The 21,966-nt window shown below is 42.3% G+C and overlaps 1 protein-coding gene across 2 annotated transcripts in view; it reads left to right on the forward strand.

Moving 5' to 3' along the window:
- Positions 1-21,966, forward strand: part of fat3a (FAT atypical cadherin 3a) — an 80,158-nt gene that overhangs the window by 15,525 nt on the left and 42,667 nt on the right. The window contains exons 2-7 of one of the 2 annotated variants that reach the window (XM_061073215.1): positions 7,861-8,184; positions 11,427-11,488; positions 13,016-13,330; positions 13,469-13,679; positions 15,078-15,146; positions 20,227-20,369. In XM_061073215.1, the coding sequence (XP_060929198.1) occupies positions 7,861-8,184; positions 11,427-11,488; positions 13,016-13,330; positions 13,469-13,679; positions 15,078-15,146; positions 20,227-20,369 (1,124 nt within the window). The remainder of the gene's footprint in view (positions 1-7,860; positions 8,185-11,426; positions 11,489-13,015; positions 13,331-13,468; positions 13,680-15,077; positions 15,147-20,226; positions 20,370-21,966) is intronic. The other variant, XM_061073214.1, reaches the window with a different exon arrangement.

Raw genomic sequence — 21,966 nt, forward strand, 5'->3', positions numbered from 1 at the left:
GGTGCCAGCGGCGGACCTGAAAATCGCTCCCCAGTAAAACAAGCCGAGCTCCGGGGCGGCGAGCCGAGCTCCGGGGCGGCGGGGATCCAGAGCCCGCGGTCCCCTACATGCACATCTGCAAGACGGATGTGCTCAGCATGGGGGTGTTCCTGCTGAGGCCCGGCGCATCCATACCGCTGCAAGACCACCCGGACATGAACGGGATGCTCGAGGTCTTTACGCCGGCTCATGTCTGCTGTGTTGTTGCTCCACACACACGCCGTCTGTTAGGTGACTTGTGCAGCTGTACTGTTTGACTTGCCTGTGCATTTCTCCGTTTTTATTTATAACTTCATTTAATTTGATTTTTACAAAATATTTTCAAAGTATAGTAGAGGCAAATTCTATGTTACTGACTTGGGAGCAGTAAGACATTGATTTTACACTAAATGTATCCAATATTGTGTTGGTCATATTTAAATCATTCATTACGTTTTGTTGGAAAAAACGAGGATCAAATAAAAAAATCACAATATTGGGGGAAAAAAATCACAATTATATTATTTTCCCAAATTGTTCAGCCCTATACTGGATCCACCATTGCGACCTCTGATGCGCGATCCACAAATCGTAATCCATTGTGCGGCCACAGCTGTGGCCCTGGTTCTGCGGGCGATAAGGCAGAGGGACTCCGGGGAAGGGGTCAAGTTAGTAACATGTACTGATGAGGTATTAATTACTTTGATGTGATAAGGATGGAGAAGAGGAAGGAGAAGCTGGAAAGAGAAGCTCCGTGTGTCATGTGTCATAAATTCCCTTTGCGCCTTAGCGTCATCAGGGGTTTTTGCCTTGTAAACAATGATACAATGATACAGGCCGAACTTGAGGGTACACTGAGGCTCAAGGTAAATCTGACTGGCTATTGGTTTGTATGGTAGTACGTTGAAAACCATGTGGCCCACTCAGTAGATCAGACATCAATACCTCTATGCCTTTTTGAACTAAATGCTTCCTATTTTAGAACATAGGAGAAGTTACGTTCTGCCGCACTAATTAGCTCTAACTATAAGCTTTATCAAAAAGAAAGGTTTTAAGCCTACTCAGAAACGAACAGATAGTGTCTGCTTCCCAAATTGAAAGTGAGAGATTATTCCACAGGAGTGGGGCTTGATGGCTGAAAGCTCTGGCTCCTTCTCTACTTTTAGAGACTTAAGGGACGACAAATAAGCCTGAATTTTGGGAACGGAGTGCTCTAGTGAGTTGACAAGGTACAAACAGCTCTTTAAGGTAAAAAGGCGCCATATTATTAAGGGCCTTGAAGGTGAGGAGGAGAATTTTAAATTCTATTCTAGATTTAACCGGAAGCCAGTGTAGCGATGCTAATACTGGAGAAATGTGCTCTCTTTTCTTAGTTCTCGTCAGGACACGTGCTGCAGCATTTTGGACAAGCTGCAGAGTCTTTAACGCCTTACTGCTGGAGTCTGATAATAATGAATTACAATAGTCCAGTCTCGATGTAACAAAGGCGTGGACTAGTTTTCTGCATCTTCTTGCGAAAGGACATGTCTGATTTTTGAGATATTACGCAAGTGGAAAAAAGGTGGTCCTAGAAATTTGTTTTAAGTGAGAATTAAAGGACAAATAAGGATCAAAGATCACTCCCAAGTTCCTGACTATTTAATTGGAATCAAGGGCAATGTCATCTAGCGCAGCTATACCATTAGATAATGTATCTCTAAGGTGTTATGGGCCAAATATTATAACCTCTGTTTTATCTGAGTTTAATAAGAGAAAATTTTGGGTCATCCAGGTTTTTATGTCCTTGAGACATGCTCGAAGTTTGGTTAATTGATTTCTTTGTTCAGGTTTTATTGACAAGTATAACTGGGTGTCATCTGCATAGCAGTGGACATTTACATAGTGTGTCCTGATAATGTTTCCTAGTGGAAGCATATATAATGAGAATAAAATTGGGCCGAGCATAGAGCCCTGTGGAACACCGTGGTAAACTTAAAATAGTCTTATCAAAATAAAAGCATGAACTTTAAGATAAAAATAAAGAAAATGAAAGAAACGTCTGAGTTGTTGCCCCCTTTAGCAACTGGATCATCTGGAGAGACCCAGAGAGGTCTTGTTGAATCGTCAGTGCAGGGAGAAAAGCACAGTTGAGCGGCTAGGAACACAGTGGGGGTCCCTGAAGGAGGGAAAAACTCCAGACTGGTTTTAGAATGTCCTGCAGGCCTCGGTTTACGACCCATTGTGTCGACTCTGCCCCAACAATATGTACCCATTTTGTATCCATATCCAATCTCATCCAGGAGACCAGTACTCTTAAGTTGTACTGCCCAGATATAACTTCTGAAATGAGGCAAAGATAAGCAGCCCTTGTCTTTATGAAAGCAAAGAACTTTGAGTCTCACTCTAGGCCTCTTGTTCTGCCATATGAATCGAGAAACAAGCCTATCTAAGAGCTTAAAGGTAGACAGCGGGACAGCAACAGAAAAAGAACAAAAGATAAATTACAGCCTTGTCAGAACATTAATCCTAATGGTTTCTACCCTCCCAACCAAAGAAAGTGTCAAAGTCTGCTCATCTCCTGTGTGCCGGTATTTTTCCACTCACCTGTCTCTGCTCCACTCTACCTGTTAGCCACGCCTCCTCATCAGGCCAACTCTCCACACCTGTGACAGCCCTGGCTGCATTTAAGCCTGCTCCTGTCTCTGCTTCAGTGCCAGATTGTCTTGTGTTATGCCTGACTTCCAGCGTTTCTTTCCCCGGACTGATCACCTGTTGCCGACCTGCCTGCCTCGTCTCTGCCCTGGATATTACCTCAGCCTTCTGTCTTCGACCACGAGTTTCGCCTATTCCCTCCTGGTTACGCACCTGCTCAGCCCGTGACAATCAGTCTGGCCAGACATGGACCCAGCACACACGCCGATGGATCACCTGGAGCAGGTAGAGGCGATGCTCCAGCACCACGAGGCGCTGCTGCTTTCAAACTCAGCAGAGGTTCGACTGGCGGTGGCTAAGCAGGAGCAGGCGTTTACCTCGCTAGCCCGCAGGTCCAACAGCTCGCTGCAGCTTTTGCTCAAGCTGTCCCTCTGCCTCCAGAACCAGTCCAGCCTCCACCAGTCCCGGCTGCCTCTGCTTCCGCCTCGGAGCCTCGTGTGGGGGTTCCTGAACGCTACGCCGGGGACGCAGAGGGCTGCCGACCATTCCTCACGAACTGTTCCATCCTGTTCGCCCTCCAGCCCCACACCTTTGCTTCTGATGACGCCAGGGTGGCGTTCACCGCGAATCATCTGACGGGGCGCGCTCGGCTGTGGGGAACAGCAGAGTGGGAGCGTCGCACTCCAGCGTGCTCCTCTTTCCAAGCCTTCGCCGCTGAGCTGCGCAAAGTGTTCGGAGAAGCTTCCCGAGGTCCGGACGCTTCTGGAGGGCTTCTGGGTCTGGATCAAGGGTCTCGTTCAGTGGCCGGTTACTCCATCCACTTCCGCACCCAGGCTAGCTCCAGTGAGTGGAACCAGGCTGCCCAGTGTGACGCATTCCTGATGGGGCTTGCTGACTACATTAAGGACGAACTGATTTCGTACGAACTTCCCACCACTCTCGACGGCATCATCGAGCTGGCGTCCCGCATCAACCGTCACATTCAAGCGAGACAGCGGGAGAAACATCAGCGGCTCGCGGGACTACGCCAGCCTGACTCTGGCTCTGATGCCAACTCCGGCCGGGCTCGATGGGCACTCTTCCTGACCCGCTTCAACTTTTCCCTCTCCTATCGACCGGGGTCCCGCAACGTCAAGCCCGACACCCTGTCCCGTCAGTTCTTGGAAAAGGAGGGGGACAGGACTGACCCAGACACTATCCTGCATTCTTCCCGTCTGGTGGCCACACTCACCTGGCAGATAGAGGAGAAGGTCAGGGCCGCCGCCCAAGACCAGCCCGAACCCAGTGCTTGCCCTCCCAACCGTCTGTTCGTCCCGCCTGACCTCTGGTCCGAGGTTCTACAATGGGCCCACAGCACTCAACTTACCTGTCATCCAGGGATCCAACGGACCAAGGACGTCGTGCAGCGCCGGTTCTGGTGGACGTCACTGGATGAGGACATTCGGGTTTCGTCAATGCCTGTCCCACCTGCAACCAGCACAAGCCGGCTCACCATGCCCCTGCCGGTCTTCTACATCCTCTGCCTGTGCCTCATCGTCCCTGGTCGCACATTTCTTTGGACTTTGTCACCGGTCTACCACCATCCAGCGGCAACACTACTATCCTGATGGTGGTAGATCGGTTCAGCAAGATGGCATATTTTCGTGCCCCTGCCCAAACTTCAATCTTCCATCTGTCTTGTGTTATGCCTGACTTCCAGCGTTTCTTTCCCCGAACTGATCACCTGTTGCCGACCTGCCTGCCTCGTCTCTGCCCTGGATATTACCTCAGCCTTCTGTCTTCGACCATGAGTTTCGCCTATTCCCTCCTGGTTACGCACCTGCTCGGCTCTGTGGCTACACAGCTCACCACTGGACCTGTCTGCCAACTAGGTAATCCACCTGCTGTTGACTTTGCCTTCAGTCTGCGACACCAGGCTCACTCCTTCTCAGATCTCGCAGAAGATCACTGTGAGCCAAAGCTTTTCACCCTGCCACTGTATAAACTGTTAAAGACTGCAGTGAATAATAAAGGTCATTACCGACTGAGATTTCGTCTGCCTGTGCTGCTTTTGGGTCCTCAACATACCCGTGACAGAAAGGGGAAGCATCTCCCACCTTTCCAAGTCAATTTTGAACTGGGATCTGTCATAGTTTGCGCTGTATAATTTAGAAGAAATAGGAGTCAAAATCACCCCCAAGTACCGAAAGGCCCCCTCGACCATCTAAACCTCACAAGTCTGTCCAATTGTGTAGGCCAGCTTCCTGTAATCATCATTGCTTCCGATTTCCCCTCGTTAACATTATGTCCTGAAACTTCCCAACGGTTCTTCAGACAATGCATAACCGCTGGTATAGATGACAATGGATTTCTTATAAACAAAAGAATATCATCTGCAAACAATGATATCTTATGCATCATGCCCCCCTCATCTGCTATACCTTCAATTTGATCATTACCCCTTATTAACTCGGCCAGCGGTTCGATACTAAGTGTGAACGAAATAGGAGACACTGGATTTCCTTGCGGAACCCCCTTCTTAAGTTTGAAGAATTGAGAGCAGTGTCCATTAACCCTAACGCTTGATATTGGGTCTTTATTTAGAGTGTTAATCCATCTAATAAATGTAAAATTAAATCCCATTCGTTCCATAGTATAATTTAAATACGACCAGTCCACCCTATCAAATGCCTTCTCAGCGTCAAGACTAAGAAGCATGGAAGGACGGGCTGAGTCTCTTGCTACTAATTGTAAATTTAGAACTCTTCTAATATTATTTGCACCTTGACGGCCCGGTATAAACCCAGTCTGATCAGGATTGATTAAATATCATAGGTATTACTGCATTCTATTCGCCAGTATAGAGCCAAGAATCTTTACATCACTCCGAATCAGACTAATTGGCCTATAGGCTCCACATTCCAGTGGATCCTTCCCCTCTTTGTGTATGACTGCTATTACGCCTCTTCTACTGGATGTGAAACCTCAGCTAAGGATGTTGGATGCCTTATTTTAGGAACAATACGGTTTGACTGTTCTTTTCTCAAATGAAAGGCAAGTAGCCAGCTTGCTCGATTCCCCATCTCATAATATCTCTGGTTTGTATATCTGAGCGCTCCCTCAGCTATGCGTGTAAGTAATTCATCCAGAGCAGTTCTACACTCCTGTAGTTGTTTCAATATATTTTTGTCCCCAGTTACTCTATGCTCATGTCCTAATCTTTTTATATCACTTTCCAATTGTTTCTCCTTTTCAAGTCTCTGTTTATTTAATTTAACAGCTATTCTAATAAATTTCCCTCTCAGCACAGCCTTAGCCCCATCCCAAAGGGTGGAGGGAGATCCTGCTCCATGATCATTTATTGCAAAGTATTCTTTCGTAGTTTGTTTTTATTGTTCTTGGGTTATCGTGTCTGTTAGCAAAGAGATATTTAATCTCCAGTATTTAAAATACCTTTCGAAACCCAAGTTCAATTTCAGTCTTACTGGGCCATGATCAGATACAGTAATAGGTTATATAACACACTCCTTAATTTTATGAAGGCTCTGCTTTGAGATGCAAATCTGACCCATTAACTGTAGACAGAAATGTGAAACGTTTTGTCGTTGTATTCTTGGCTCTCCAGCCATCTACAAGCCCCAACTCTTCCAACAAATGTTTTGCAGCTTTAGATTTCCTGCTAGGGGGTCCATGGTCTGTGGGTAATTTGTCTAATTTCGCATTTAAGACACAATTAAAGTCTCCTCCTAAAATTATGTTACCTTTAGCTTCCCTTGCCAATATGGATGCAATGTCCTTAAACAACGAAGGATCATCTTCATTCGGAGCATAAATATTCATGATGGTCAAGTCTATTCCACCTATTTTTCCTATGATTGCTATATACCTGCCCTGAATATCCTTTACTATGTACTGCAAGTCCGCTGGATCGACTAATCAATATTGCCACTCCTCTCTTTCTGCTATTTGGACAAGATCCTTAAAACACCTGCTCCACAAAATCTCTTCTCAATTTCTTGTGTTCGGCCTCATTTAGGTGAGTTTCCTGTAGTAACCGGATTGAACAATTTAATTTTTTCAACTGAGCTAGAATCTTTTTCTTCTTCATGGGATGATTGATACCTCTAACATTGTAACTGACAACCCCTAAATCAGACATACATAATCTTCTTTCTCGTTTTTTCCCCTTCCCCTAAAATCCCCTGTGTTTAAAATAAAAAGCTTTACTTCAAAAATTACTTGATGTACTTGTGTGAACTTAACAGACATGTCAAAGATATAAGAACTAAGCACAAACACATTCACATAACCAAATAAACACCTTTGACTTCCAAAAACCCAGCTGGCTGAAGAATTGTGTCCACCAGCCCCTGTTGTATTATAGGCAGAGTTATGACCTCTAACTCTCTCTGGGGAGAAAATAATAATAACCAAAGAAAATAACCAATTCCCTGGTGAGGTTTTCGTCCCATCTTAGGTGTTATCATAACCAAGAAAATGGGAGCCCTTCACTCCCTCTTACCTTTAATATTACTCACATATACTCATCAATTATATTCAGTGTGGCTAGCTGTTTCAAGTGTCATACTGCCAGTGGGTAGTGGGCTGCTGGACACTAGCTATGCTCGAAATATACAATAAACCGTTGCATTATTTATTGTTTTTGCTGTGTGTCCAGGTTGTGTGATGAATTGGTAAAAGTGAAAAGATAGGTATGGATGGGTCAGGCCTGAGTTTGTAGAGCTCACAGCATTGACACAAAGTAAGCAAGAAGAGTCTAGTGGTTACCCTGGAAAGTACTTGCTTCTTTGGACCAAGGCAGTATGAACCCGTTGACACAATTTTCTGTTGGTATTTCAAGGACCTACATTCAGGTCAACGTGGGAAACTCTTGAGAGTGTTAAATATTATTGTGCAAATGGTGGATGCATTGGTAGCTGTGTGTTTGTGTTTGTTACATGCACTCCTGGCCTTTCACTCATTGTGTTGAGGACTCCTGCTATAAAGTGCAGAGACATTTCTACCCTGGATGAAAATGGACGTTTTTGGCTCAGCCACTGCAGTAAATAACAGTCTTGATGTTACTTTGTAAACAGTATAATTATCCTCCTGATCAAGACCTAGACCACAGTCCTTTATTCACTCTAAAATACATCTGTATAATGAGAACAAACAGGGTAAAGAATAAAAATAAACAGAAAGTGTTTGCTCTCTTTTTCTCCTCCCCATCAGGAATGATCTACACTACTGATGTGCTGGACCGAGAGACCAAGGATTCATATTGGCTAACTGTGTATGCCAGCGACCATGGCGTGATTGCCCAGTTCACTACTATCGAGGTGTTCGTCCAGGTGGAGGATATTAATGACAATGCCCCACTGACCTCGGAGCCACTGTACAGACCCTCAGTGCCTGAGAACTCTCCACGTGATGTTTCTGTAATCCGGATTCAAGCCCAGGACCCTGATACCACGCCCCCCGCTGCTGCTGACAGGCTTAACTACCGCATAATCAGTGGAAATCCACAGAACTTCTTCATCATCAACGGCCGCACCGGTAAGAAGGATCATGAATTGTCCTTTAAACATCTCAAACTTGTGTTGCTTGCTTGAAAGACCTCTAACATAAAAGAAAGGAAAAATAATTTACAGCAGTAAAGTAAATATTAGAATATTATATATAAGCCACATAAGGACATGAATAAAGCAAATTCAGTCTTCCTGAAATGACACACATGGGTCAAAATGAATACTTAAAATATGAATACTTTAAATATTAAATGATAAAATACATTTATTTAGGGCTGTCATGATTAGTCGACGTCATCGATGACGTCGATGCGTCGACATCAATATTTTAAGTCGACCCGTCGGACCCACACAAATTATTAATTTACCTTTTAGATTTCTAAAACGTTTCATTTTAATTCATTATAACAAATGTTCTTCTTCAATATCAGTACGTGACGCCGGGTTTTATACTGGACGCCGAAGCACTGCGCTGCTCCGCGCTATTCTGAAGCGTGCTGGCGCGCGGCTGTTCACACAAGACGCAAATTCTCAGCGCCGGTCAGCCCGCAATCCTGCTTTCTCCGCTAAATGTACTGGTTAATAATGATGGTCTTCATAGCACCCCCTTCCTCTCTCTGTATATCTGCTTGTGTGCTTGTAGTGGATGGCCAGAGGGGGTCATTTAATTATGTGATTGGGGAAATAAAAACGCACATTATTAAGCGAACTCGACAGACTGGACGCCGAAACCGTCGGTGCAGGGCGCAAGGCGCATCGCAACCCATGTGAACCGCACAAAAGATTTAACAGGGGGGTGGATAGGAGGCGCCGGGCTTTCTTTGGCGCTGGGCGGTGCGGCGCGGCGCTACGGAAATAAAATGGTCAATTTGATTTTTTTGGAGGAAAATTAATCAATTCGATTAATCGGTAAAATAGTCGTTAGTGGCAGCCCTACATTTATTTAAAAAAATATAGCAAAGAAACACTCATGCATTAAATAACAGGAAATAAATACAGGTCATTTTTGACCCATGATGTTGTTTAGAAAGGTAGTATTACAAAATATTTACACACTTACTGTTTGCCATGAAACAGGAAGTTTATTTGAGCTTCACTGCAAATTGTTCAACGAGCCCCAAATTGCTCAGGCTTCATCAGCGCATAGACTTGAACATATCTATATAACAGGGGTGTCCAAACTTTTTGTCCCGAGGGCCACATACAGAAAAAAATACGAAGGACTGGGCCACTCACGCCCTCCTGCCCTGGAGTGGACTGTTGACAGTCGCGTCGCTCATGGCGGGGGGGCGTGGCGTTCTGAGGGACAGCTAACAAGTCAGCAAAGCAATTCACCGCCAGACCACTAGGTGGAGTAACGTTTTTTTGTCGAAGACAACCTTAGAGACACCTTCTTTGTCGACTGTTTATTACTTTTTCTGGAGGACAAATTTGTCCCTGATATTTCTACACAGCTTCCTACACTCGTCGACCTGCAAATCCACGTGACATGTAATCTCCTTCCAGGAATTGCAGGTCATCTGCGTGTCCTTGTATTTAGTCATTGACGGGTTATACAACTGGTCATACTTTCAGATCTCTTCTGCCAACTGCTCTTCTATTTGGTCCATATCCGTTCTTCTAAATCTTCCTTGGTTTCTGCCGGTATTATGGGGCATGAAACCGGAAATATGACTCTGGAAAGGATGTAGTTAGCGGACCAATCACAGCCTTGCGGGCTGTGTGAGGCTTGCGTAGCTTTGTCATATAGTTACAGAAATTGGTGAACGCACGCAAGCACAAAAGAAGGGGCACGCAAAGGGCTCTTGCGTGCCCCTTCTTGTGTGTCTCTGAAAACGCAGAAGAATGCACCGGCCTCTGTTCTGTCGACGAAGCCTGGCCCCATAAAGTAAAACAAATTCTTTAAGTAAGTGCGATTTTTTTTGTTATACATTATATTTTTAGACATTGATGCGGGCCAATTAAAAATGGATGGCGGGCCGCAGTTGGCCCGCGGGCCATAGTTTGGACACCCCTGCTATATAATATAAGTGATAGCGCCACCTACTGGCAAAAAAAAGTAGGCCTCGCCAAAAAATTATAATTATTTTCCCTTTTTCCTGTGAACCAAGAACAGGACAAGTACCGATACTACATATAAATTAAAAATCAAGTATCCATTTTTTCTGTTAACAAAAGAACAGGGCAGGTATCAGCAATAAAAACAACAACAAACTAAATTAGTATTGGCATTGCTGCAGATAGGTGGAACTATCTGGGATGTTGCCACTGGGAGTCTCCCAACACAACCAGATACAAACCACTCAGTTTCAACATGCTTTATTTAACTGCCAAATCAGCCAACATAAATTAAAAAACAACAACTGAAATCCCCCAGCAGCTCAGCTCTCTTGCTTTTTCTGTACAGTCTTTTCATGCGTCGTTCTTATGTGTTTCTCTGTGGCAGCTCTCCTGATGGCTTTATTTAGTAGTAAATAATCAGCCAACACCTATCAGCTGCACTGATAACCCCCCTGGTACCATTGGGCCCCTTCCTTGCTCACATAATGCTATGCTCAATTTTCCTTCTTATTTCCCAACTTTTTTGTTTTATGTCTCAATCCCTTTTTAAACATCACATCTTTAAATTCATCACCAAAAATCATCAGGGATAATGTTACCAAAATTAGATATTAGGGCTCTATAATTCATAATGACCTGATTGGATAATTAATGTTACTGACAACCAACCAACCATAACCAGAACCAGAACCAGACCTCTTTGCTTAACATAGAACATATATCCATATCTTAATTTTATGAAAAATATGCACATCTCTTAAAAGATTTCCTTTGCAAACATTTTTCATATAAACCTGGAGTAGAGAATTTTTTTATCCCTCTTTTGGCAGTGAGAGTAATTACACAAACACTGATGACAGTTACTTCTAACTCTGTGGTTACGATAACTGTCTATTAAAGAAAGTCATCAATGGCCAGAGTTTCTTATTTATCTGAAGCATCAGAAACTTTTCCTGGACACTTCTTCTGGCTCCTCCATGAACCTAGTTGCTGTTGCCTTTCTCGTTTCCTGTGTTAAAATTTCTCCTCTCTGCATTTAATTATATCAAGTCAGTCATCATGTCTGACATCGACATATAATTACCATGTCACTCTGCTCATTGGACTTAGTGGCAAAGCAGTGTTTTTGTTTGCGCATGCTTATGTGGAGTGTGTTTGTGTGTATCTTGTCTTTTTTCTAATATTTTTTTCTGCGGTGTTCTGTCTTAGGTCTGATCACCACAACCTCAAGGAAACTGGACCGTGAACAACAAATAGAGCATGTTTTGGAGGTGGGTTTGTGTGTGTAATGAAAGTGTTTGAAAAGCCTCACCACACATATTCAATCCACAGAACTTTAACAAATCACAAACCAATGCAGAAACTTAAATAACCTAATTCAAAGATCCAAATACTGTTACAAAACTGTTGAAGTCATTGTTCTGTTGCTTTTCAGCGTGTTTTATTTACACCAAAACAAACTCAAACATAAGGAGTCCAGCAGCTTAGGCTGGCATGTTAGCGTTGTAGCTCAGTCTGGAGGAGTCTCTCCTGAGTGTCTGCCGTGTCTCTCAGTTTCAGAGTGTCCCGTATGTCTCTGCCTTTTAAGCGTGTAGATCAGTCATCTAACAGCCCTTACCTGTGCTGATTGATCCTCTGTGGTGAAGGGGCTCTCCCAGCCCCCTAACCTCAACAGGCATATTAAGTCCCCTACTAAATGCAGATGTAACATTAGCCCTTTTCAGACATGGTATTATGTAAAATCCATCCTGAAATATCAAATCATATGTGAATAGCTCTAAGTTCATCTGTTCATGATTGGTGTTACAATGGCGGAGATGTCAGAGATTGCTGACAGCTCCACAGCTGGGAGAAGGCGCACAGCCCATCTGCAGAGAGAGAGCCTGACAGCTGATTTAACTCATTGATTGATAATTATGTGATGATCAGTGTTGATACTGTGATGACAAACCAATAAACTTGTAGCGAATCATGAACCTTTAGCTGAGATAGGGAGCGAGAGAGACACACACGAACACAGAGCAGCGACGTCTGTTTTTGTGCCTCTGTGTATGTGCTATTACTTTTCCCTCAGGTTCTGGGATCATTAATAAGCTTCACAATAACCATAGCCCTAACCTTTTATATAATCAACCGCTCATAATGATGAATTGAACTTGAGACAAATGTGATCACTAATAGTTTCCAAGTAGAGTTTAGTTGGTGGAGGCGGAGCCAGATTTGACGGAGCCGCGTCAATATCTATATATCAGTGTCTGTGGAAGGGTTTAAGTGCCAGTTCTAGTTCTACACCTTTGTACAGCATGATTGTTAACAATAAACCATTTTCTTATCAGGAATAAACCTTTCTATTAAATGAACTGTCTATAGCTGAATAGGTTCGGCTCATGCTACTGCTTTGTAATGTTTTTAATGTGGGACATGGTGTAAAAAGATTGAGAACCACTACTCTATGTGAAGCAGTTTCACACACATCAATCACACATAGCTGTCAGGGGCAATTTGAGGTTCAGGATCTTGATTCAGGACAAGCCTGCAGAATCAGGGGAGACTGGGATTGAACCACAGACCTTCTGGTAGGTAAATCTCCTGAGCCAAAGCCGATCTCATTTTATGTTGTGATCTGATTTGAAATTGTGGAAGTTGCCACAAACAAATCAACATCTGCGCACTGAGCAGTGCATTGAGGTGTTTTACCTTTACTTTTACATCTCCAATTGTGATGTGGTGTTAATGCCAGGTCTGAACGGGGGCCATTGAATGTGTATTGAGTCTCTCACTCTGTTCCACCCTTCCAGGTGTTGGTGTCAGATGGGGGTCCTAGTCCCAGACAGACTACAGTGTGGGTGATGGTTCAGGTCCTGGATGAAAATGACAACAAGCCCACTTTTCCAGAGAAGGTCTACCAGGTCAAACTTCCAGAGAGAGAGCGGAAGAAAAAGGGTGAGCCCATCTATCGGGTGTTTGCCTACGACCGTGATGAGGGGCCCAACAGCGACATCTCCTACAGCATTGTGGATGGCAACGAGGATGGGAAGTTCTTCATCGACCCAAAAACAGCAGTGGTATCATCACGCAAGGCTTTCACTGCTGGGAGCTACGACATCCTAACTGTGCGAAAACTAATCAATTATGTTGGCTAGCATGTTTTAGGACATGTAGTTGAATAAATTATGACCACATATTATGGCAATATGACCTTTTTTTTTAAATTATTGACATTGACTAACTTCTGTGTGGTTTTGCTTCAGATTAAAGCAACAGACAATGGGCGTCCTCAGAAGTCCTCTACAGCTCGCCTGCACATTGAGTGGGTCCGTCGACCTACTCCCTTGACTCTACCACTGCTCTTTGATGATCCATTTTACAACTTCACTGTCATGGAAAATGATAAGGTGGCTGAGATCGTTGGTGTGGTGTCCTTGCAGCGGAGCTCTGCCCACTTATGGTTTGACATCACAGGTAAATTGCCCATGTAGTTGAGGACGATGTCTGTAAGCGAGTGGATGTCTTTGTGTAGTGCGAGAGATTGTGTGTCCAGGCTCGGTGCATGGTGTGAGTGGGGCTGACAGTGTATATCTATATGAGGTGCAGGTCAGGTTTTGTAGCCTCTCAGCATGATATACCGTGTGGGAGGTGAAGCAATTAGAACTGTTGCTTTTCATAAAGAACTTGAATACAAGATAACATTTAAATAAAAGTATATTTATGTTTGTTAAAATGTTTGACTCCTTTTTTCACTTCAGGAGATGTAGTTTTATTCTTGTTAATAGTATTTACCTATATTAGTTTGAAGGCTCAGAGAAGGCACAGACTTGCGCTACATGAAGAACACTGAAAAGCTGTAAAGCTAGTGTGATGTTCATCTGTATGAATAGGAAATCAGTATGGTAGACTTAAATTCCTACACAGTTCACTTTTGCCCACTTGAAAGGCTTAACCAAATTATGTGGTTTTGGTAAAAGTGATTTAATAATTCTAATAATGAACATATTTAATTCTCATTTCTTTACATTTTCAAAGCCAAAAAGTACAACGTTCCCTTGTTGTGATGTAAGCACTGTGGGCTCCAACTCAGCCCAAACTAGATTGAAAACAGCACCCAGGTTCTCACAATGCACCATCCAGCTTTCCTTTTATTGTCACTGAGCCGTGACAGTCATTATGTATCCAGCTGGAGATACTTTCTGGCTTGTGCTTTTCTGTGTTTGTTTCACGTTGATGGACTACATTGCAGCCAAGGTTAAGGCTTTTGGCTCCCTATAGCACCGCCCATCGCCCAACTTTTCATTAACTTCTATTAACGAGACAATAATCAGGATAATTAGTGTCAACATCATCTTTTAACAATATAGCATTACTGCAGTACAATAGTCAAATGACGTAGCATATATATATAAATATATATATATATATATATGTGCAAAGGCCTTACAAAAAGCAGCCTTACCAAAAGAGTTGATATAAAACAGCCTGAAATAATAAAAATTGTGGGACTGTTATTTTTGTATATGTTAGTTTGGGGAGGATGTCTGTTAGAAACAAATATCATCATCAGTGTGGTGAAAACCCATAACTCAGTGTAGAAGCACAAAACCAAGACGACTAACAATTTCCCTCTGAAAAAAAAGTGTTCCATAAAGTGACATGTATTTTCAGTAGACTGAGTTCAAAGTAAAATAATCTGAGGAAGATTCAGCTCATTGGAGGCAATTTTGTCTCTACCTGTCTTGTCTTGTCAGTCTGTCTCCTCTCTTCCTTGCTTATCATTTCATCCTCCTGATGTTCTTATCAAGCCTGTCTGTCCCTCCTGTCTCACATTCTCTCTCCTCTCTCTCCTCAATGCTTCTTGCCTGAAAGGTCCCAGGTCTTTTCGTGAGATGTTCTATATTCTGCAGAGTGCTTGTGGCAGGAACTGTTCATCAGAAGGTATCTCAATTCCAACTTCCACTAATTCTCTTTGCAATCTTCTTTCCACTGCCTTTTTTTTCCTCTATTTCTTTTACCTAGTCTCTTCTGTTGGTGGTCATCATCCACCCAGGGCCTGCCCTAGCACATTTAGTCTTCTGTTCTGTTGATGGCTGGCAAACAACAATCTTAGAAGGTCTGGGTCACTTGTGGCATATATTATTCACTCATTTTAAGCCATCAATCTACCTGAACACAATTAGCCAAAACAGAATAAAACGGAATTCTCCAAAATGTGAAACGTAAAATTCATTTTTTTAAACAGAAAATCATTGACCCTATTCTTAACAGTTCTACAGTAAAGTACTGCACCTTTATTCATTGCAAGAACAAGAGTGCAAAGTGCACACTATAGAATCAAAACAAATAAACAACTTAGTTGACAAACAATACAATAATATATGTAAATGTAAGACTGTTAAATCAAAATATAATATTAAAAATAAACAAATAATTTGTATAATATAAATAGTGCAAATTAACGTTGTCTAAAGAACCATATACATTTCAGATATAGAAGGGGGCGCAAAAAACTCTGCCCAGCGTAGTTTTTGGCGACTGCCTATGTCGCCTGTAGGAAAGACCGGCCCTGCGTCCACCCCTGTGCTAACTATCTGTGCTGCGGATATATTCCTATAATCAGTTGGTTGGATTTAATCACACAATGTGTCTGTGGGTTTGTGTTTATCTAGTGTGTGTGTGTTTGTTTCACGTTAATGGACTACATTGCAGCTAAGGTTAATTGAAGGGATGAAAGTTTAGTAAAAATGTTGCACAACCTTTTTATCTACTACCATGTAAACAACCCTCGGGTTACTTGGGTGACAGCCTATCTAATAACCTGCTGTTAGCAACACCTGTGCACACATTCCTTAGGGAATATATGCATGCCTTCATGCAGCACAATATAAATGCAGGTTCACACATGCACGGAAATGTTCCACTACTCACTGACCTATTAGCTACACTAATGGATCCATCTGAATGTTGGGAAGCTGGTTTGGTGCTGAAGAAGCAATACATAACCTTTATCAACCCCCACTTCTAGCAAAAACACCAGTGCCAAAATCATTCCTTCAAGGCCAGCTGAGAGCAATGAGCATCATGCATTTTAATAAAATCCTTCACAAAATGAAAACAGTGTGAATACAAAAAGGCATGTGAGACATGGAAGAGGAGTGACAGAGACAAAGAGAAGAGAAAACAAGCAAAGAAACTGTATGAGGAATTCATAGACTTATATCTTGTATTTTGAAGAAGCAAAGAAAGGCTGGCATGTAACCCTAAACTCACGAGACATTAGTGGTCAGCAGTGCATGATTCTGAGCTATCCATTCATTTTAACCGACACCAACTTAGAATGGGTGTTTAAAGTACCAGAGTCAAAAGACATTTTTAACTGGATACAACTACAGAGGAGGATGTGTGAGATGTGTGTCTCAGAGGTTGTGTAGAGAGAGGCTCAGCAGTTTACCTTAGAAACTAAAACTCTGTGTGATAGAAAAGAGTATTTACTACACACACACACACGCACGTAAATTGCAAAATACACACAGACCATATGCATGCTCACACCATATCCTCTAAACTCAAACCAGTGATCCGTTTATAGCTGAAGCTGTTCGTGCCCCACCCAGCAGGCTGAGCGAGACAGACTCACACACATTCACAGAGAGCGGAGTTCTGACTGGATCACAGACAGCCTTAGTCTGGTCTACAGAATCTATGCACAGCCACATTCTGCAACTAAAATATACAGTGTATATACCCACATAAACCTCCACACAAATTGTTTGTGCGCATTATTAGGTCTTTATATAACCATGAAACACAGGGTTATTTTAAATTGTATATTTGGACACTTTTAACACCTGTGGCTTTGAGTCACGCCATTCTTTTATGGCCGTGGGCCAGGAGGTAGAGGGTCATCCACACACCAGAAGGTCAGTGGTTCGATCCCTGGCCCCACCAGTCTGCATTTCAAAGTGTCCTTACGGAAGATGCTCAACCCCAAATTGCCCCCGAACGACCAAGGAAAGAAATGTAGAATGAGAGATTGAATTAAGATTCAGATGACATTCCTCCATATGGGCCATGGCTTTGGCTCCATATAATCCAGAAATTTTCCACATCCATTATGCATGGTAGTTTTGTTTTTCAGTTTACACAATTAAGTACTTGCTGACACACAGTTAAACAACTCAATTTAAAATTCTAATTCTAATTGAAAACAAGTTTTTCCAGGATGATAAGCTATCAAAACACACAAACACATACTGGCAAAAATAAATATATGTTAATGTCATAAGAAGCCGTGGGAAGCTTTTGGTTGGATACAAATCTCCTATAACTTCGGAACTTCCTAAAAATATTTTTGTTTGTCTCTCTGCTTCATGTTACTAATGTTGGTTAGGTGGGACACCAGCTTGTTCTGTGGTGGGCCAGACGTAGGAAACTGTTTTAGAACTGAGCAGAGTTAACTTTTTTCGTCTCCACTTCTTTGTGGGTTTTCTTTCTCTGTAATTTGGCATTAGCAGACCAGAAGCTTTTTCCAGCCTCAGCAAGATTCTTGCCGTACCCTCTACTTCTTTATGGGCTAAAGGCCTTTTCACATCAACTAAACTAGAGAATAATTCAGAGGCGATTAAGATGTGCCTGAATAGTCACGTTAAGTGCAGCGAGATTAAAAATTGCACAGCAACGAAAGATGGAATCAACATCAAGCAATGATATTTGAAAAATGACGAAATACCTGGGTATTGACAAAGAGTTCTTCAACATGAGTTGGGTTGCCTGTTGCTTGATTAGTATTAGGCTACATCATAGTATATGGCATAAATAGATGAATAAACATGATATCAGAGTGCTTCAGTATATGACGTCATTAGCAACACACATTTTGAGTGGTTAGATGTGTCCATGTCAGAAGGAAAACCTTGGAAAAATCTACCTTGGTCTAAAAAATAAAAGTCGTAATACCACTCCGCAAATTTCTTAGGCTAATGTGAAAGCTTGCATTAATTGGGAACTGATACGAAAAACAATAAAAATGTGCAATAATTTCACAAAACTAAAATAAATTGAATGTAAAGGCCTTTAAGGTGTATGTTCAGGTTGGATGGGGTTTGACGCTGCGTTAATCACAGAATGGTTTAGCGCCTTTTCTGTCTTCATTAGGTCATTGTTATTTTTCAGTATACACAAGCACAGCCCAAGTGACAGTACTCAGACACTTGCCTCGTATTATATATCTGTAAATGTCTAAAAGGTGTTGTGCTGATGAGTGCTGGCCTCACTCCAAGGTCAACTTAAAATTCTGCCCTCTTTGAATATTTCATAGTTCTGTTAAAAAATTTTAATGGCTGGAAATCATTACCACCCCCTTAGAAGTATGTTTTAACAGCCTGTGATGATTTCTATCATTTTTAGGTTTTCTTTTTTGCCACTGTCAACCTACGACCTGGGATCATAGATTAACGAAACAGAGAGGCCACCAATCAATTTGAGTCTGCTACACACAAACACACCCACATACACACAGTCCAGCACTGACTAAATTAAGTTTTTAATTCACGTTATGGGTGCTGAGATGAGAATTAAGGCCTGTTTGAACAACACAGCTTTACCTCTTCCTACATAGTGCTGAAACTTTGGTCGGAGAGGTATTCTATTAAGTACTATTTCTAGTCTTTATGACTACCTAAAACATTTTAGACATGCATACTGTGCATTTATGTGCAGCACTTTATCTACTAGAAGGGGGCAATTTAGGGTTCAGTATCTTGCCCAAGAACACTTTGGCAAAGGGTAAGACTGGGATCGAACCACTGACCTTCCTCTAAGAGGACAACCTGAGCCACAGCCACGGGGCCATGTGGCCTAATGATATCATGTATGTTTTCTGACAGAATTGAAGCATAAGCAGTATTACACTAATAATATACCACAATATAACTCACCAGACTGTCATGTAGCTCAACTTAAGACCTACCTTTCATTTCAATAATTACGTTTATAAATGAAACAAAACTAGTGAACCTGTCTAATTTGTAGAACAGTAAAACTGCCTTTAAATTATATGCCTGACTGCCTGCCTGCCTGCTTGCCTGCCTGCCTGCCTGCCTGTCTGCCTGTCTGCCTGCCTGCCTGCCTGCCTGCCTGTTTGCCAGCATGCCTGTCTGTTTGTCTGTCTGCCTGTATCTCTCTCCCTCTCTCTCTTCATTAAACATGACAAATGTCAGTAAACAGCTGGACAAGGCTTTGAAATCAAGGATTTTGTGAGTTTTTTGTTTGTTTATTTTTTAGGAAACGTCGGACCAGTTGGGACATAATGTTTTCAGCGACGCTGACGTTGTCGGGGATTGCGCAAACACCGTTATTACCTGTTTATCTGATGCTGCGGGTCAGAGAAGAAGTAGGCTGCAGCTGTTTGGCCTGGCGCTGCATGAGCACTAAATGGAGGAGGAGTAGGGAGGGGCGCGGTGGGGGCTTGTGAGCAACGCGGAGCATTTGGGGGCTTAATTCTCAAATAAGCCCTTAATTCTTAATTCAAAAACTCAAATAAATGCCCCGTCAGATATCAAAACACATTGGGGGGAATTGATGACAGAGAGAGTAATTTTTATTCTTAAATATTGATGAATGAAGAAAAAATTGGGCTCCAGCAGAAGGGGTTTTTTTCTCATCCAGGGCAAAAGGCACTACTTGAGCACCCCTAGGGGTCTATCTGTGCACGTGCCTGATGTTATTAATGACATACATAATTCAAGTCTGAATTTTACAGGGAGCCAATGCAGAGAAGCTTAGACAGGAGAAATCTTCTTTTAGTTCCTGTCAGGAAATCGTATATGGCATACTTACAAAATATCTGGATGTTTCAGGACATGACTGTAAACAATTGGTCCATAAATAAACAGTCTGGTGCGAAAGTGTTGTAACATATTCATCATAACAGGTGTGTGTTCTGGGTGTATCGATATGATTGACACTCTGTTTGACAAAATGCGTTTGCTTCCTCTTGTCTTACCTTCTTCCTGTGGAGCAGGTGGGAATAGCGACAGTGTATTTGATGTGGAGAAGTCTGTGGGCACTATTATCATCGCCAAGCCTCTGGATGCTGAGCAGCGCTCCTTCTTCAACCTGACAGTGCAAGCCACAGATGGCACCAACATTGCATACACACAGGTACCACGTTACCGTTACTTACCAGCCTTTCATTGCTTGGTGTGTTAGACTTGTACCTTACAACTGTACTACAACTGCTTTGGGGGAGAGGTTGGGTAAACAGGTTACCAGTCAGTCATAGGATGGCCACTCAGGGACAGAAAAACAATCATTCTACACAATCACATCTACTGACAATTTAGACTTACAAGTTAACCATTGCACTGTTGGAAGAAACAGGAGTAGGTGGAAATAAACACCCACTCCAGGAAGAGGAGAAAATTCTAAACACCACACACAAAATCCGGTTGAGACCTACAGCCAATATGTTTTATGCAAATATGTTACCTCAGTTTTAGCCATTCCAATTTAGGGTATGATCTAGTCCCCCTTATTTAAAAATACTAGATACAAGGATTTCTCTAAACAGATAATGTAGAAAGAGTAGTTATCTAGCCTTTCAGTAGAAATTATACACATCCTTCACCATCTGAGCATGGAAAAGTTAATTACGAAAAAATTAACAGTAAAGTCAGATATACTGACCAAATCACAAAGGTCATCTTCAGGGATGAGACCACTTCGAGGTTTGATTCAAGGGAGAACTACTGTCATGAATGTCTTCAAAGGTGAGGATGTGTTTTTTGCTAAAACCAGCTGTGAGTAGTATCATCCTCCTGCTCCTAAACATCATCAGTACCATATGGTATCAGGTTATCCCCCTGACGAACAGTCTTTTTCAGACATGAAATACAGCTAATGGAGTCTGGAATTTGTCCTGGACAATATCGTCAATAGATTTTTTCAGAACAACAGAAAAGTCTCTGGAGTGGCCCAGCATGCAGGAATTTCCACAGCAGTATAAATTCTGCTTTGGAAATACCAAGATATTCACATGTCAATCTCAAATCGCGTTGTCTCTCCAATTTGACATCTGTGTCTTTTAAGGTGTATAGTATGGAAGTCCATTTCAGCCACTGTGATGAAGAAAAAAAATCGTTATCTCATAATTATGACTTAGTATCTCATTATTATGAGATTATCTCATTATAATTTCTTAGTATCTCATAATTATGACCTATATGACTTACTATCTCATTTTTATACTTCCATAGTATAGCACCTCTCTTTCATTCTGATATATTTTTTTATGTAGTTGTGTGTACTTGAGTGTACCAACAAGCCCAGACGCTTGCGGTGAATCCCTCCAAAATGTTCCTGCTGTATTCTTACATCGGCTCATTCGGACATGTCACGATGGGGCTTGCAGGAAAACTCTGGAGATTGTAAACTAAATAAAATAAAGTGAACAGGGACATTGGACATTGACAGGGTCATTCATGCAGTCTTTATCCGGTCACATACAGTAACAGGGATTCATCACATCCTCACTCATCTCTCATGATGGCTCCCACTCTGCTGTCTAGCACATGCTGTCAGTCGTACAGCTAATACTACTAGTACTAGCAGTAGTAACAGTAGTAGTTGCAGTATGTTGATGTAGGCTTGCCTACAAAAATATGTCAAGCATAACAATCAATAATAGCTGCATTATAAATTGCTTATACATTCCAGTCCAGTTTAAGTGTTGAATTTATCCAGCAATATAAAGCATGCA

The sequence above is a fragment of the Limanda limanda genome, chromosome 6, assembly GCF_963576545.1.
Source record: "Limanda limanda chromosome 6, fLimLim1.1, whole genome shotgun sequence".
Classification (NCBI taxonomy): Eukaryota; Metazoa; Chordata; class Actinopteri; order Pleuronectiformes; family Pleuronectidae; genus Limanda; species Limanda limanda.